This window comes from Leucopleurus acutus (assembly GCF_964270905.1).
Source record: "Leucopleurus acutus genome assembly, chromosome: 12".
NCBI classification, from domain to species: Eukaryota; Metazoa; Chordata; class Mammalia; order Artiodactyla; family Delphinidae; genus Leucopleurus; species Leucopleurus acutus.
The window spans coordinates 58,307,056-58,323,924 of NC_139154.1; the positions used below are offsets into that span (position 1 = coordinate 58,307,056).

The following is a 16,869-nucleotide window of genomic DNA, read 5'->3' on the forward strand; positions in this document are numbered from 1 at the left end:
AAAAAACCCTGCATGAAATTGGGCATATTCAAAGTGACAGCCTTTTCATTTCAGTAATGTTTTTTTGGGTGGAAGTTTGAGACGACTTATATAGCATGCTTTATAGCCACAAGGAATTTTTAGTTTATTATGAAAATTTCAAACATACAGAAAAGTAAAATGGACACTAAACCCCACACACCAACATTCAGATTCAACGGTTATCAAGATTGTACTCCACTTACTTCATCTGGGAATTAATTCTTAAGCATTAAAATCCACGAGTTGAACACAAGTTGTTTCCATGATTTTACATGACTCTGCTAGGGCAAGAAAGGGAGAGAAGAGAGAAAAGAGGTGCCTTGGGGCCTTGACAAGTGGTGGGAAGGGTCGGAGATTCCACATGGGGAATGATGAGCATCCTTGGCCTACCAGCCATCTCTGCGCAGTGTCTCTGGTCTCAGACAGGTACTTCCGGCATCCCCTTCACAGATGGTCATTTTCACTCTCCCACTTGGGGGACCAGGGCTCGTGGGGACTCCTTAATCTGAGAAGCCTGTGGCGCTTGGTAGGTAACACACGTAGGCGGCTGGGAGGGACGGAGAGGAGGGAGTCGGCAGTTTGCACCTAAGCGGTATCCGGCAGGCAGTGTGTTGGTCCCGGCCTTGCGCTGCTCGGTGAGAGGCGTGCACTAACAAACCGTAAGCACGCTTGTTTTGTATTCTCTTTCCCCTTTAAAGACATTTGATGCCCCCAGTGAAGAAAAGCCAACAACAGCAAAGCTTGATGGAGAGCATGCAGCCCGGAAAGCCCAGTGACTGGGAGATAGAGGGCAGAAAGCACGAGAGGCCTGAGAGCCTCCTGGCGCCGGGGCAGTTCTGTGCCGCCGAGCAGGACGTGAAGGCGCTCGCTGGGCCCCTGCAGGCCATCCCGGAGATGGACTTCGAGCCCTCTCCGGCCGAGCAGCTGGGCAACGTGGAGCGCTCCCTGCGCGCCCCGGCCGAGCTCCTGCCCGACGCCCGCGGCTACGTGCCCGCGGCCTACGACGAGTTCGAATACGGCGGCGAGATCTTCGCGCTGCCCGCGCCCTACGACGAGGAGCCCTTCCAGGCGCCGGCCCTCTTCGAGAACTGCTCGCCCGCCTCTTCCGAGTCCAGCCTGGACATCTGCTTCCTGCGGCCCGTCAGCTTCGCCGTGGAGGCCGAACGGCCCGAGCACCCGCTGCAGCCCCTGCCCAAAAGCGCGACGTCTCCGGCGGGCAGCAGCAGCGCCTACAAGCTGGAGGCGGCGACGCATGCGCACGGCAAGGCCAAGCCGCTGAGCCGCTCGCTCAAGGAGTTCCCGCGCGCGCCGCCCCCCGAGGGCGTGGCCCCGCGCCTCTATAGCACGCGCAGCAGCAGCGGCGGCCGCGCGCCGCTCAAGGCCGAGCGCGCTGCGCAGCCGCACGGCTCGGCCTCCTCCGCCCGTGGCGCGCCCAGAACCTTCTTTCCCCAACAGAGGTCCCAAAGCGAAAAGCAGACCTATTTGGAAGTAAGGAGGGTAAAGTAAAACCGACCCCAAACCCACATCGCTGGCAGCCCCGGGCCTAGATCTCCAGGGTGCAGCCTGGGCTCACCTAGCGTGGAGGGGAAGCAGGCTGGCCAGGCGGGGGCGCAGAGGCCGGGCTGGGCGAGGATGTTGAGGGAGAGCCCGGGTTAAAGGCTTGACTATCAGTGGCCCTCGGAGGAGAGCGTTAGCGCCCACTCTGCAGTGCTAGGACACAGGAGCATGCCTTACCTATATATGTAGGACGACCAAAAGACTAGGACTCCTAGTAGACCTGATTAAAACGCCCCCCACCCCCACCCCAAGTGAAAGAGTTAGAGGTGTTCTCTGCCTTGCGGCTTAAGCTGTGGCACCTCCCAGCAGCACTTCACTTGCAGGGCACTGCACGCAAGTCCCAGGCCTGTCTGTTTCTTCCTTTGCCTGTTAGGCGCACCCCTTGTTTACACATTCAAAATATCGAGCCCTGTGTGCCAGCCAACTGTACTCCCCGACCTGCACCCTTGTTTGTAGCTAGGGAGGAGGCAAGTTGCCCTCTCTCACTGAGGACTCCCTGCAAAATTGACTGCAAAGTTCATTACCGCTTGCTTTCCTTTTGCCTGGAAAAGGGTGTCACCTTACTTGGCAGACTCCAGTGGGACGAGGACAACGCAAAATAGTCAAGGAAGCATTGACTCACAAACACACCTTCTTTGGCCTCTATATCGATGTTTGGTATTTTGATGTCTAACCTTGGAGTCTGCAAGCCTTGGGAGATTTAAAGAGGTGTTTAAATACACATCCATGAAAGGACTAATAGTTCCTGAGCAAATAATTTCTCTGCACGTGATTGGAACAAAGGCAATTTCTGATTAAACTGAGTAAACAGTGTAGCTTTGACCTGTGCCCCCATCCTTCCTGTTAAAACATTTTAGAAGTGGTGGTTAGGGTTTACAGGGCAACTCTGTATTGATTGATACATCTTGAAAATGACAGTCCAGGACTGCCTTTACCTGCACGACGTATCCCTTGCATCCAGCACTAGGGATCCTTTGCCTAGGTGAGAAAGGGTTTCCCCCAGGAATGAGGGCCCTGCATTCCACCTGTTTCTATTTCCAAGTGAATGGGAAGAGATCGAAGATCATTGACTCCTTTCATTTATTCATTTTTCAGCAAACACTGAGCACCTGCCTCGCAGCAGGCTCTGTGTGAAGTGCTGAGGGTTCAAAAATAAACGGCATCCAGTCTCTGCCCTCCAAGGCCACTGGCTTAGCCCAGGAAGGAGACGCATAAACACAGAATTATAATAAACGGTGGAAGCACATGGGAGGGTATTTAAACCCTCCTAAGGTGATGATGGTCAGAGAAGTCTCCTAGATAGTTTGAACGTCTGAATTCAATTTTAAAAGCTGCTTGAAAGTTGGGTAAGTGAAGAGAGGGGTAGGGAAATATGAAAAAAGGCTCATGGGCCTTTTACAAAAACGGCAGGGTGAGTTTTTCTTTGTAAATATTGTCCCAGGTGGGAGTGGTGGACATTAGGCCAGAGGAACATGAAGAGCCTTGGAGCTTGCCGCCCACCTGGACTCCAGAAATCAAAGTCTGTGTCTGCTACCTGAGAGGGCAGAAACGCCTTAGTGTGCCCAGCTAAGGTTGCTGAGTTTCCCCAGGATTCTCAGATTTCCTTCTGCCTCTGATTTTCAACTCTAAACTTTATAAAATTCTATTAGGTAAAATTTCTTAGACAAATCAAAGTTAGGTGTGTGTCAAAGTTTAAAAGTTCATTAACAAGGGAAGTAGAAAGGAAATAATAGTGCCAATTCAAAGAGACTTGGGATGGGCAGAGATATACATACAAAATCTTATAACTAGTATAGTCTAAGCTGCAAAGAATGCTTTTATTTCATATGTTCATAAAAATGTCTTTTTTTCCCTAGCTGATGTGTGAAAAATTGGAAGCTCAACAATTGCTAGACAAAAACCATTAATCAGAGTGAGATGGGGTTTTAGTTGCAAAAGATTAACCCTTCAAAAGCCCCATCTTGAAAGATATCAGCTCTTTCCTGCTGAGATGTGCAAAGTTCCTAGGGTTCCAACTCCTCAAATATACTCTGTGTATCTTCCACCCCTGCCCTCAGAGCCAACCAAACCCTAGTCTTTAGTGTTCTGTCTCTAAGAGTCAAGAAAGAAGACACTATGTTTTAGTGGAAAGAGCACCTGACTGGGGTGTCAGGAGATCCCGGTTCTAGTCCTGACTCTGCTGCCAGAGAGCTGTGTGCTTTTGGACAAGTCATTTGGCTGCTCTGTGCCTCCAGTTTTCTCATCTGTGAAATAAGACAATCTATACCTACCTCACAGGGTTGCGTGAGGATAAGGCCAAATAAGATAAAGTTTGTGAATATGCTTCGTAAAGTATGGAATGCTATACAAATGCAAGATATTATCAAGATGATTCCACAGAAAGATTTTCCTAAAACTATTAATAGATTTAGTCCTAAAACGTCCCTAAAAGCCCACTTCTCAAAATATGGTCCTTGGGCTAGTAGTAAATGTATTACTTGGGAGCTTGTTATAAATGCAGGATTTGGGCTCCACCCGTGACCAACTTAATCAGAATCTGCATTTTATCAAGATTCCCAGGTGATTCATACAAACATTAGGTGCAGGTGGGTTGGCACATACCTTAAACTGCTGGTTTTCAAAATCTAAGTGTGCAAAAAGATTTTCTAGGCCTAACTTCAGAGATTCTGGTTCAGATAGTCTGGCTTGGGGCTCAGGAGTTTACATTTAAATAAAGGCCCCAGTTGATCCTGTAGCCCCAGGACCACACTTTCAGAACGCTACACTAAGCCATTAAGGTGTTGATCTCCGTGGTTTAGTTATGAATCTTCATAGAATCTCAGAGACTCTCTAGCTCTGCTACTACAACCCTGAGTTAAGGTCTCAAAGTCAAACCCATATGTTTCCTGAAAAAAATTTGTCCCCACTGTTTGCTCTCTATCAGCAAGCATTCACCGATCCAATTCATGAACGTTTCACGATGGTTTTTGCTTTGACTTCTCGGCTTCTCTTTTTGGTTCAAAGTTAAGTAGCTATTTTAGGTTGCTTTTTAAAAAGAAACTAGAGAGTTCACAAAAGATAGAGGCTTGCTTTTAATTTATTTTAACTTTACACTGTAAATAGCATGGATTAAGATTTGTAAAAGGCATGCGTGCAGGTTGGAAATAGGAGTTGACATTAATTTCTAAATAGATCTGACCTCTCAAAAACTCCTTCCATCATTAATGTCTAAAGTGGAGAATTAGGAACACGAATTTAAACTAGTATGAAAATCAAGAAACTTTTTTATTTTGTAGAAAGAGAAACATAGCCAGGGATATGAGGGGACTACTGCTGGTTTTCCAGCAAGACAATATTGTTGCCAGAAGAAGTTAATCTTCCTTTATTTCCTGATCTTTAATTATTGTTATATCATAACCCTACTCTAGACTATTTGCCTTGATATGTAGAAAATACTTCTACACTCAGCAGAAAATTATCTTCTTTTCAACTACTGGTTTCTTAATTAGCCTAGGTTTGCTTTGGTTGGAATAGGGTGCCCGCCATTAGCCTTTTGGAGTGGGAGAGGAAAGTGACAAGTTAAAAAAATTGTCCCATAGTCAGGATCAACATTAACTTTTGAAAAGAGTAAAAATACACCCCTCTTTTATGTTTTCAGGAGATGCATTTAGAAGACGCCACGAGATTCTGTCCAAAGGAAGAAAGAGAAAGTGAACAAACATCTTTCAGCGATCAAAACCCCAGGCAAGACCAGAAAGGGGGCTTTCGCAGCTCCTTCCGCAAGCTCTTTAAAAAGAAGTGAGTAGCCCTTAGACAAGACAGCATTGTAACTCATTTCCCTGTGGGCTAAGTCTTGAGGTTTTAACAGTAATAAGTATCAAGTAGCCTGGTTTCACACAACTGCTTCAAGCTCAGTGCCTGCACCCAGTAGCCACGATTCCTGCCAGGTGAAGATGTTTCTCATTGTGATCCCGTAGAGTAAAAGCAAACTCAGCTCTGTCCTCTGCTGCTTCTGTCTTTTAGCCCTACTTCCTTGTTCCCAAAGTCGTGTGTTCTGAGAGGAGTGAGCAGAGGAGGTCCCCTAGGAAATCCCCTTTGGCTGGGAGGAGTGGGATCCACCATTGGAGTTGGGTGTAATGGGTGCGCCAGCAGGATCTCCCCACCTGTGGAAAGTTTTCTAAGGCATCACAGCGCTTCTGCCTGTAGGGGCCTATAGTCATCCTGGTTGCTAGTGCATATTTCTGGGGACTTCTGCCAGTGTTTTCCCTAGCAGAAATGATTGAATGGATTTGGCTTGGGTCCTAGTTAAAAAAATCACTTTAATGGAGTTTCCATACTCCATAGGAGGCAAAAACAAGGCCTCTCCCTCCTGTGATCCTTCTAAGATTCTCGGTCCTTGCTGTGTGGAATCACCCATCTGTCATTTCGGTCAGCACTTACTAGCACTGTCTCGCAGACTGGGAGACCATGGCCAAACCCCAGCATGAAATGTAAGAAGAAAGAGCTGAGCGTTAGCATTTGATGGTGGGGGGGGGGTCTCCAGTCCAGCCATCGCGTGCCTGGAAGACGGCTGTCTCTCTCTCCACTGGTCCTCAGGCCTGTTCCCTCTCCCTTAGAGAGATTTCGCCTGCTACTTAGTTTCTCTTGGAAGAGGAGGTTCTTGAAGTGAGTTTTAAACAGTAAATCTTCCCATTTTAGTGGATGGAAAAGTTAAAGACACTATGGCTGACTTTACAGAGCTGCTGATAAGTGACGAAGCACAGGGAAATCACTTTCTCCTGATTTAGGTAATGGTCTTGATGGAAGAATTGGGGGCAGGCCTGGAGTGAGAACTTTTTTTGATGGTTTGTCTAATTCCTCTCTGATAGGGAGGGTAGTACTGAGATTAGTAGGTCTCTGATTGTTGGGCCCACCTGTTGTGACTGGAAGAAGAAGGAAAGGGGGAGAAACTACTGCAGTGAGACAGCCCCACTCCACGAGTCCCCTTACAGTTTTGCTAAAGTAGCCCCGTGCGTGCATGACTATTGCTAGATCCGCTTTATTCTGGGGGCAATGAGCTGAGAATTGTTCCCCTCTCTCTAGGATCATAGATTTAGATCTTTCCTGACCCAGTACCTATTGTAAGGTTTTTTTAAAAAAAAAAATTTATTTATTTTGGCTGCTCCGGGTCTTTAGTTGCAGTGTGCACGTGGGATCTGGTTCCCTGACTAGGGATCGAACCTGGGCCGCCTGCATTGGGAGGGAGAGCCCCCTACTGACAGGTTTGACAGGGTGGAGAGAACTGGAGGCAGACAGCTCTCCAGCCTGACCCTGGGATTTAGGCTTCTGAAATCTTCTGAGGGCTCCAAACTCCTAAGGACACTGCTTGAGCCTATCTTTTTATTTTATTTTATTTTATCTATCTATTTATTTATTTAGTTTTGGCTGCGTTGGGTCTTTATTGCTGCCCACAGACTTTCTCTCTAGTTGCGGCGAGCAGGGGCTCTTCTTGGTTGTGGTGCGCGGGCTTCTCATTGCAGTGGTTTCTCTTGCTGTGGAGCACGGGCTCTAGGTGCGTGGGCTTCAGTAGTTATGGCGCACGGGCTCAGTAGTTGTGGCTCGCGGGCTCTAGAGCACAGGCTCAGTAGTTGTGGCACATGGGCTTAGTTGCTCCACGGCATGTGGGATCTTCCCGGACCAGGGCTCGAACCCGTGTCCCCTGGACTGGCAGGCACATTCTTAACCACTGTGCCACCAGGGAAGCCCTGAGCCTATCTTTTTATTTTTACTTATTTTTAAGCCACAGTACTTCCCAGGAAAACAGCCACTTTTTGCCCAGTGCCATTTATAGTGACTGGGTGCTGTCTGTTAGAAAGCAATGAGTAATGGATCCACCATGGCTCCTTTACAAATTCCCGTTTTTCAGGGATGCAAGAAAACACTCTGCCAGTTACCTGAGGCAGAGGGAGTGGGCTTTTCCTCTCTGTATCCAGTGGGCTTGTCCTCTCTGTATCTAGGAGCAATGGGTAAGAGGAAGAACTTTCTAAAAATGCAGCTGCCTGGAACTGGAGCTGGCTGCCTCACGAGGGAGTGGGTTCTCTTAAGGAGAAGCTAGATGACCCTGGTCAGGGATGCTGTGAAAGGGATTGCCACACTGGGTGGGAGATCATTGTCACTTGAGTGCTTTCTAGTCCTGAGATTTGCTTTATCTGTAGTTTGACTTTGTTGTAGATCAGTCTGGGTGATCACCTCTTTTTAACACCTGAAACAAGAAATTAATGTGGCCTGGGACCTCTAATTTTAAAGACTCACCATGTAGAAGACCAGATTTTGTCTTTCTATAGCCTCCCCCAGCCCTTGGTTCAGTGCTGAGCACTTGCTGTGGACTCTCCAGATTTTCATGTTGGTTAACTGCTTTCAGCCCTCTTGCAGCTTTTTGGGATCCTTTTTAGAGGGCCAGAGTCCTCTTATCCTTTTTCATAGATGAGTGCCTCCTGCATCAATCCAACTGCTGCCACCAATCCTGGTACTGCCTTTGTATTTCAGATTTGAAGTGTTACACGGATGGAAGTAAAGGTGGCGCCACACAGATGGCTGCTCCCTCTGGCAGGCTTTCCTGGCTTTTTACATCTTGTGTAGAACTGTGAGCACCATCATGTGATGCTTGCTTATCGCCTCGTGTCCAGGGTGCTGCGGTGGGCACTTTGGGGACTTGGCATGGGATAAAGGAGCAGCTCCAGTAGCTTTTCCTGAGTATTTTCATCCAAGAACCATGGCAAGTTTGTTCCATTATTCTGAAGTAGAGACGAAGGGCAGGGAGGCCCCAGTGTAGCACAGAAAGGTCAGTGGCTCTTAACTCAGATGAGAACCCTCGTTTCTTCTCATTAATGGAACATCCTTTATTATATGCACGTGCTGTGCGAGATGCTTGTCTAGAATTGTGAGTGGCTTGGTTGGTCCCAGCTGTTAGTAGGAACTTGCATACTGAAGCCAGGCATGCGGACAGGTACAGGGAGGAACCAGAAAGAAGGAGAATCAGCCCATTCTCCTCCCATTTGTCAGGAGGTCAGGCTGGCAGCAAGCTCTGGGACTTCAAGACATGGTTCATCCTGGGTACTGGAGTCACGTCAGAGGCCCAAAAGGGACCAGCGCCAGAAAAGCCATGTGTGTCACATCAGGGGCTCGCTGCCTGCCTCTCCCACGGCCCTCTGGAGGCTCACTCCTGTCTGCGCTGACACACGTTTTGTATCCATAGGGGCTTGTTTGGCTGGTGGGCCCACCCACCCAGAATGCTGCTTCGGGACGAAGCTAGGCATGGAGCCAGATGCAACAGAAAACCTGAGAAAGGGTTCTCTTCCCTCTGAGGCTGGGAGGGCCGAATGCTCCTACCCACAAGAATTCAAAAGGGAGAGTCAAGCTGACATCATAAAACAAAAAAAATCCTGAAAAATGCCCAAGATATTTGGGGAAAAGGATGACGCTCTGATTGTTTCTATCTCGGGCACATTTGTCCTGGGTAGATGCCGGGTCATGTGTCCCTGAGAGCTGCCCAGAATTGGTCAGAATAAAGACTGCATATCTTAAAGTTGGAAAATGTTAAATGATTTAAAAAATTTTCAATGACGATTCTTAGAAGACAGGAACAGACCTAATGTGATAGACTGATGCTGGACTGAATCCTTGTCCCCCTGCCTTTGAGCAGGACGGTAGGCAGACTATCCCATTCTGCAAGGATCTATCTGGAGGCTTTCAAAAACTTACATCTAGACTGTCCTGAAGCCTGAGACAGATGCTACTTCATCTTTATATATAAATCTTGCACTTAAGCTAATAAGTAGTCTTGGTTGGGGGTGTGCATGGGGGAAAAAGGGTTACGTAAAACAGCTTAGGGGCAGGGAATGTAGATGCTTTCTCTTTTTATCCTCAACTCTGGGGGGAGTGGAAGACAAAGAGTATGGCTTCCAAATGATTAATTCTGTTTCCTCACCCATTTCTTCCTCTTTAGCACTTTGTAACTCACATGCCTCAGAGTGTCTCCTTCCCAGTCAGCACCCTCCCTCTACCAGTTGCATCAGAATCTCTTATTTTCTTAACCACACACTGCAGAGAGAGCACTTCTGCAGGGCCCCATATGATTGTCAGTGAATCCACTTCGTGTCCTGTCAGCTGTCTTTGCATCTACTCAGCCTTGGCTATGGAACAGACCATGCAATAGAAAGGACTACTAAAGAATCAATTGATAACTTTACCCTCACCTTCTTCTCTGCCTCCTTAGAGCCTATCTCAAGTTCTTTCTCCATGCTTACCCACTTTGGGGTTCTCTCTCATTTACCATTTCACTTCCTTATATAACTTGAAAACTGAAGGAGATGGCTGAAAGGATAACATTTACTTAAACCTGATTACAGATGTTACTCAGTAGGTCACTGGATATCAGTCACTAAGTTAAGGATCTTCAGTGTTCTAGGTACTGTCATTAGGAGCTTACGATCCAAATGTAACCTAGCTACAAGGTTTAGTATCTAGAACATAGTAACCCCTCTACAGATATACATTAAATGAACATTCATTTGTCACCCTGTTGATTACCTGGGCCAACTGATTTGGCCGACAGGATGGGTGTTCCCCTGCTCCCTTACTTCTCCATCTGCATGTTCCTAAAGCTTTCAAGGCGGAGTCTTTCCATCAGAAAACCAACCCTTCTTAAGTCAGAGGGTCCTGCAGCACTAATTCCAGCCCTCCTCCCTTCCCCCGCTCCAAACAAACTTTAAGGCTTACCATAGCAAACTGCTACTTGTATGACCCACCCAACTTGTGATTTTTCTTCATCCTTGTCAGTTGAGTGGAAGGAAAGTTAGCGACAGGTCCGTTCTTTCCCGTCAATTATTTGGATGGCTGTGTCGGAATGTACTAGGTGCCGTCCTACCCTTACCCAGCAAGCGTTTGCCTTCCTAGCCCTTTATGTGTTCCCAGTTCTGCCCTGCAGTCAGCCAAAATGGTCCCAGGAACTCAAAAGCCATTTCTGTTTTATCGAGAAAGGGGATAAAAGCAAATACACTAGCTTTCTCCTAGATTCTGCAGCTTACGTCTCAGTAATTTAGGTATGCATTACTCGAGAGCCACACCTTTGGAGGAGTCCATGAGTTTAGGTGGCCATATTTCATTAGAAAGAAACCAGTTAAAAATATCTTTAAAAGGATAAAAATGAGCTTTTAGTCATAGCTACAGGAGAATGCTGGATTTTGAAAATGATTAACAAGTTAGCCATTAGTTAATTGTTAGTTAATATCAAGAACTGTGGAGCCATTCACACACCTGCAGACATAGAGAAGGTGGTTTGTGAGAAGAGCAGTTAAAGAAAAAACTAAGCTGAGTTTGTGGACCTTGAAAACTAGACAGGGCGATTTTGGCATTTGTTTCAGAAATGGGAACGCAACTGGTGAAGATTTCTGTGGTCCTTGGGGCTGGTGGTGACATCAAAGCTTTCCCATTTCCAGGTAAACATGAAACAGTTGCATGTTGGAACCATCAAAGTATGACATGTTGGGTTTTGGAGAGATCAGACATAGCTAAGAGGGGAAACGGAAGGTAAAGATTTTAAGTTTTGAGCAATGACTTTCTGATGAGAAACCGTCATGTGGGAAAACAATTAAGAAACACCAGCCAGATTCAAATCTTGCTTCCTACTTCCTGCCCCCCAAACTTTAGGCATTCTTAGTCTTCTGGATAACAGAAGATATGGGGAAAGAAGGACATGGTCAAAAATCTATCTTCCTAACATTTTGGGTGCAGTGTACTAACCAGGGAAGATCTGAACTGGAGGTAGCTGGGAGTTCTGAGAGAAGGCCTGGAGCTTCAGGGTGGGACCTGTGGAGGTGGTCTCAAGGGAGAGTTCCAGGGGGTCTTCTGCGCTGAAAAGGAAGAGGACTTTCACCCCACTCGGCTGTCATCTTATTGAATGAATACCCAGATGTACTCGGGTTGGATAGAGAATATGCACTGGGATAAACTGAAAAGTGCTCCTTACTGACCAGATGTAGAGAGTGTGGTAGGCAGCTAGGGTTTCATCTGTGATACCAAATATCAGGGCAAAAAGTAAAAAAATCCAATCAGTCATCAGGCTTCCAGACATCAGGGTTTTAGCCTTTGTGTGGCTCCAGCTTCTTTCCTTGAATAATGTAAAGGAGTTTGAACTCTGCCCCATTAATTCAGTAAATGATAGTCGTAATTAACTTATCTAATAGCAAGAATGAGGACACTCAAAGCGTATCAGTGATAGTGAAAGAACTTATCTTTCTTTTGTGGATAGTGGAAGCATGCCTGACTCTGCCTTGGCATATGGAGAACGTGCTCAGTTGTGCAGGAGCTTTGGACAAAGAACTTCATGTCTAATGTCACTGTCCCACACCTTGCATGAGGTCTTTTGATATTGGTTCTTAAGTCACTGGGCTAGTTTTACTCATTTTAGCTCAGGGTTTAAGCTAGCCAAAGGGCCCCAGCCTAGTTTATCAGAGGTTATTTCCAGAAAGCCTCCTCCCTCTAGGGACTTCTGACATGAACAAACTGGAGAAGGTGCAGAGCTGGAATGGATTACCCAACTGGCTTAACCAAGAGAAAGGAAGAATACACCCTCGACTGGGGACTCAATTGGACTGTTTTGAGTTGTTGCCTCTTGATTGGGCTTGGTCTCCTATGTGGTGGTTGAGATAATAGAATCTCCCTAATCTGATTACTGTACTAATTTCTGCATTCTACCAAATGTAGCATATATGTGTGGTTGGCTTCAATAAATTTTTCATTTTAAAATGAAAACAAGCAAAAGCAAGAGTTTGTAATGTAATGCCCAAATTAAGTAAAGGCCCTTGATAACCTTGGTTGAGAACAATGAATTCCATCCCTTAAAATTTAAGGGCCTTGCTAATTTGTGGAGTAGTTACTTGATCGAATCAAAATAGGATTTATTAAATTTTCTAAGCCTTTATTCCCCTTTTACAATGTTATTACACAGTTTCTTACACTGACATACACAATTGTCACAACTGTCCCCATAAAGCATTAGAAAGGTAAATTCTTTATGTTCACTGCAAATCTTAGTTACACATGTCCTGAGTCATGAAATTCAGGGGAAGTTAAAAATTATTCCAGATCTAGGAGGCAACTGTTTTACAATTGCAAAACAATTTGGATAGATAAAATATTTGAAAACAATTAAAACCAAATCAACCTGTACTTTATCTGTGTGCTGAGATTTTAGGTCCAGTGGATCAGAATACAGGGAAAAAACTAATGAGAACCCCTCAATGGATCCTTCACCCACCAAACAAGATTTCTTCAGAAACCGACTTGCTCTTGCAAATGACCTTGACCAAGGAACAGCTGTGTAAAACATACTTACAGTTGTATTGTCAAGTGGTAAGATGAGGATAAAAAGCTTGTATATATCTGTGTAGGAATATATATATATATTGATGTATAAATCCCTGAGGAAAACTAATATAAATACTTACATATGAAACTATATCAACAGACAAGACATTGAAAAGATGAAGATTAGTCTGTGCTTGAGAGCTTGCTTTTTGAACAACACCTGGGAAAAGGGAAATGAAGACTTTTCACAGCATTACAGAAAAACACAATAAATTTGGAGGAAAATAAACGTTTGTAAGAACAGAAACTTCCACCTTGAGGTCATTCCCCCAGTATAATATTGAGCATGTTCATATTTAACATGGATGTGAATTTCATGCTTCCTAGGCATTTAGCGTATTAATTCATCCCAGTGTTCTCAGACTAATATACACTATGTTAGGGGCCAGTTCTGTCTTGCCATATGTCTTTCAAAAACCCCAAGGCAAACACCTAACATCCCTTAAGGCAAAGGATCAGTTAATAGAATTGTACTTTACATATTGCAAATATGAGTTGTGGAAAATTTGTGCTTAAACCATGACACAGAAGGTTCAAAGCTTAAAGACATATTGATCTCCAAATAGGAAAAGAACCTTAAGAGTAGTATTCCTCTTGTTCTATGGTTATGAAAATCAGTGCAGGGAACAGTGATTTTTCTAGAAACTGGGAGGCCAAAGAAACATTTTCCCTCACGTGGGTTGTGCTGCAGATGGGAACGAATCCAGAGTCGGTGTTTTACTGAGTACTGAGGATTCAAAGATCCACCAGTGATCCTGAGTGTCACACACACTCATGACCATATGGACTGGGAAAAAGCACTGATTTTGTCACCAACATCAGTACTTTAATGGCTTATACACAGTGGTTGCTACAAACACCAAGTCGGAATGAAAAGTTAGCACTAGCGTTACCTTATTCTATTTTCCAGAAGTAAGTTGTAAAGAAAGGTCTTACAGTGCAGGCAGAGAAATCATTGCAATGAGGCTTGCCTGGCTATGGGGTCAATAAAATGTACTCTCTTTCCACATAGGTATGCCCAAGATGGCCCACATCCTTGACATGCCCCAAACATCAGAATCGTAACAGAAAAAAATTAGGTTGAAACAATCTGTCTCTATTTCTCAGCAGTTCTCTCTAATTAGGGGCATAGGTTACTATTCATTCAGAATCTTGGTGCTCCAGCTGGCTTCTCCAGAGGCTGTTCCTCTAGTGACTACTGTTTGATAAAATAGGGGAAGTTTCACTTGTGTTACAAGTTTTCTTCTCCTTGTCTGACGACTAATTAGGAACCCATCTATTAGCATTTGGAACAGTAGGAGTCTGGAACAGTTACAGGATCACTGCCAACTTTTTGGAGTTTCCAATAATATTTGAAGCCAAGCTTTTCAAATTAATGAACTCCTCTGAAATTAGATTTCTTTCTATTATCAGGCCAAAGATGTTTTTGGGGACAGTGCTTAAAAGCATAGTGTGAAATTGACTGGACATGAAAAGTGAAACAGGAGACATAACCTCTTAAATAAAATGTAAAAAACAAAATTTCTTTCCCCTTCATATTGTTTATCATAAAAATGATCAATTACTGGGATGGTTTCAAAAATATTCACATACATCCCAAAGTTTCATTTTGATAACACCCTTTGAAAAATCTTGATGCTACATCTGTAACACAACTCAATTTAGTAATATTTTAGGAAAGCAGCCTATAAAACTAGTAATAATTAATGCTGCTACTCTCTGGGTCTCTATCATCTGATATCTGGATTTTTTTCTGGTAGCTTTCTAACTGCCCCCATCAATCCCCACACATCTCTTAACATGTGAATATTCCCAAATATTGCTTTGTGTTAAACTCTTTGACTGTTCTTATTTGTCTGTAGTCAAATTCCAAACTCTTTGACTTGACATTCAAGGCTCTCTCTCTCCAGTGCAGCTCCAGGTTTTCTCTCTGGCTACCAGCTCCCTCTTTGCAGTGCTACTGAACTACTGTACCTCAGCTAAGCTGGGCTGTCACTGTTTCCTGGCAAGCCACGCACCTCGCTCAGGCTCATTCTTGCTTCATGTCTTTACTCTGGCCTCCTTCCTCTCTGCTAATGTTCAAGACCCAGTTTAAGCCTCCTCGTCTTTCCGTGGCCTCTAGTGGTGTAACTTGTCTATCTTTTGATCTGTGTGTCTTGTCTTTCCAACAACAATGTAAGTCTCTGCAAGGGCAGGAGCTGTACCGTATCTTTTGAAATTCTTTCCACCTCTAGAATTCTAGGTGCTTAGTAAGCGGTTGATGCCAACGTTAATGTTGGTGCTCTAAAATATAGAGGCCACAGAAATTAATTTCTACTCATAATTTGCCAAAGAGTTTCAGGGTTGTCACTTTACTTTCCTGCCTTTCATTTTTCTTTTTTTTTAAAGAAAACTATCAATCGCAAAGGAAATAAAATACAGTTGTCTTCAGAAGCCGGTAAAGGCACCACTGCCACTGTCATAGCATCTAGCATTAGAAAACATCTCTCCATTAAAAATAAAAAAGTTTGCTACTCTTTTCTGTGCTGTACTGACCCATTTCATAATCTTTCTAGGTAGTACTGTAAATTGACAGAGGAGCTAGGACATTTAATGATATTTAATGTAATGTTGCGCTAGGGATGAAGTCAGGGTGGGAAAGAGCTTTTGGCAATTGATAAAATCTGTTGCCTCCAGTCCTTCCAGAGAAGGAGAGCACAGACAGCTCCTGGAAGTGTTTGAGTGAATAAGCAGAGAGAAGCATTCCACCAAAAGATGAAGTGGCTATTTCTGCAAGGCTGGCAGTGGCCACAGGTCCCTTCTGTGTTCCTGTGGGGTCTGTATGGAACCCCAAGCAAGGATTGTCCTGCTTTTCTGATGCCAGAACTGGGACCTTGGAGAGCTGGGGATTTACGGACGAACACTCTGAGGTTCCATGTGGTGGGGTATTTCATCATATGACATAGTTTGCTTGAAATTACAAAGCCTCTTTCTTGCTCAGGGAAAACCCTTTGAACAGTGTTTCTATAGCACCTCGTGTCTGTCATATTCTCTCACCTCCTTCAAGTCTGTCCTAATATACTATCTTCCCTATGAGGGCACTTGTGAAAATGCAGATTCCTGGGTACTATTTCAGTCCCACTCTACTGGAATATTTCAGAGTGGGGCCCATGAATCTGCATTTTAAATGTGCTCAGGTGATTCTTTGACCCACTGAAATTTTTTTTTTTTTGCGGTACGCGGGCCTCTCACTGTTGTGGCGTCTCCTGTTGCGGATCACAGGCTCCAGACACGCAGGCTCAGCGGCCATGGCTCACGGGCCCAGCCGCTCCGCGGCATGTGGGATCTTCCCGGACCGGGGCACAAACCCGTGTCCCCTACATTGGCAGGCAGACTCTCAACCACTGCGCCACCAGGGAAGCCCGGCCCACTGAAATTTTAAAGCCACTACTTCTTAGACGAATAAATTGAATGATTTAGTATATAAACCACAGCACTCAGATTCTAAACATAGATTGAATTTTAGGACAGAATAAAGGATTATACTTACCTTGGGTTACAGAAAACTGATAGTTCATGAAAACCCAAATAATTCTTTTTGAATTATTTAATTTACCATCTGTGACCTTACTATTATATATAGTAAGATTTTGATTAAAAATATACATATATACATGATCAGTGTTTTTTATAATAAAGTAGTAAAATTGACTGTATATTCTACATAATCAATTGCATGCACTTAGAAACATGATAAAATTAATGTCTTAACATTAAGTTGTATAATAAGATTAAGTCTAGTTTTCAGACTAGACTTTCTCTTGAAATATCACCATAAATAACTTTCTTCCTGAGCCTAAAACAGTAGTGCTCTGGGGACACTTGGGACTCTCATATCCTGAGAGCTGATTTAAATTAAAGATGTGC

General features: G+C 44.6%; 1 protein-coding gene across 2 annotated transcripts in view; it reads left to right on the forward strand.

Moving 5' to 3' along the window:
* ARHGEF33 (Rho guanine nucleotide exchange factor 33) overlaps positions 1-12,969 on the forward strand; it is a gene marked incomplete at its 3' end in the record, with an annotated part of 48,073 nt that extends 35,104 nt beyond the window's left edge. Inside the window, exons 14-16 of one of the 2 annotated variants that reach the window (XM_082851873.1) lie at positions 720-1,518; positions 5,216-5,355; positions 12,791-12,969. In XM_082851873.1, coding sequence (XP_082707999.1) covers positions 720-1,518; positions 5,216-5,355; positions 12,791-12,920 — 1,069 coding nt within the window. Of the gene's footprint in view, positions 1-719; positions 1,519-5,215; positions 5,356-10,958; positions 11,011-12,790 lie in introns of those variants that run through there. The other variant, XM_082851874.1, reaches the window with a different exon arrangement.
* Between the last annotated feature and the right edge of the window lie 3,900 nt (positions 12,970-16,869).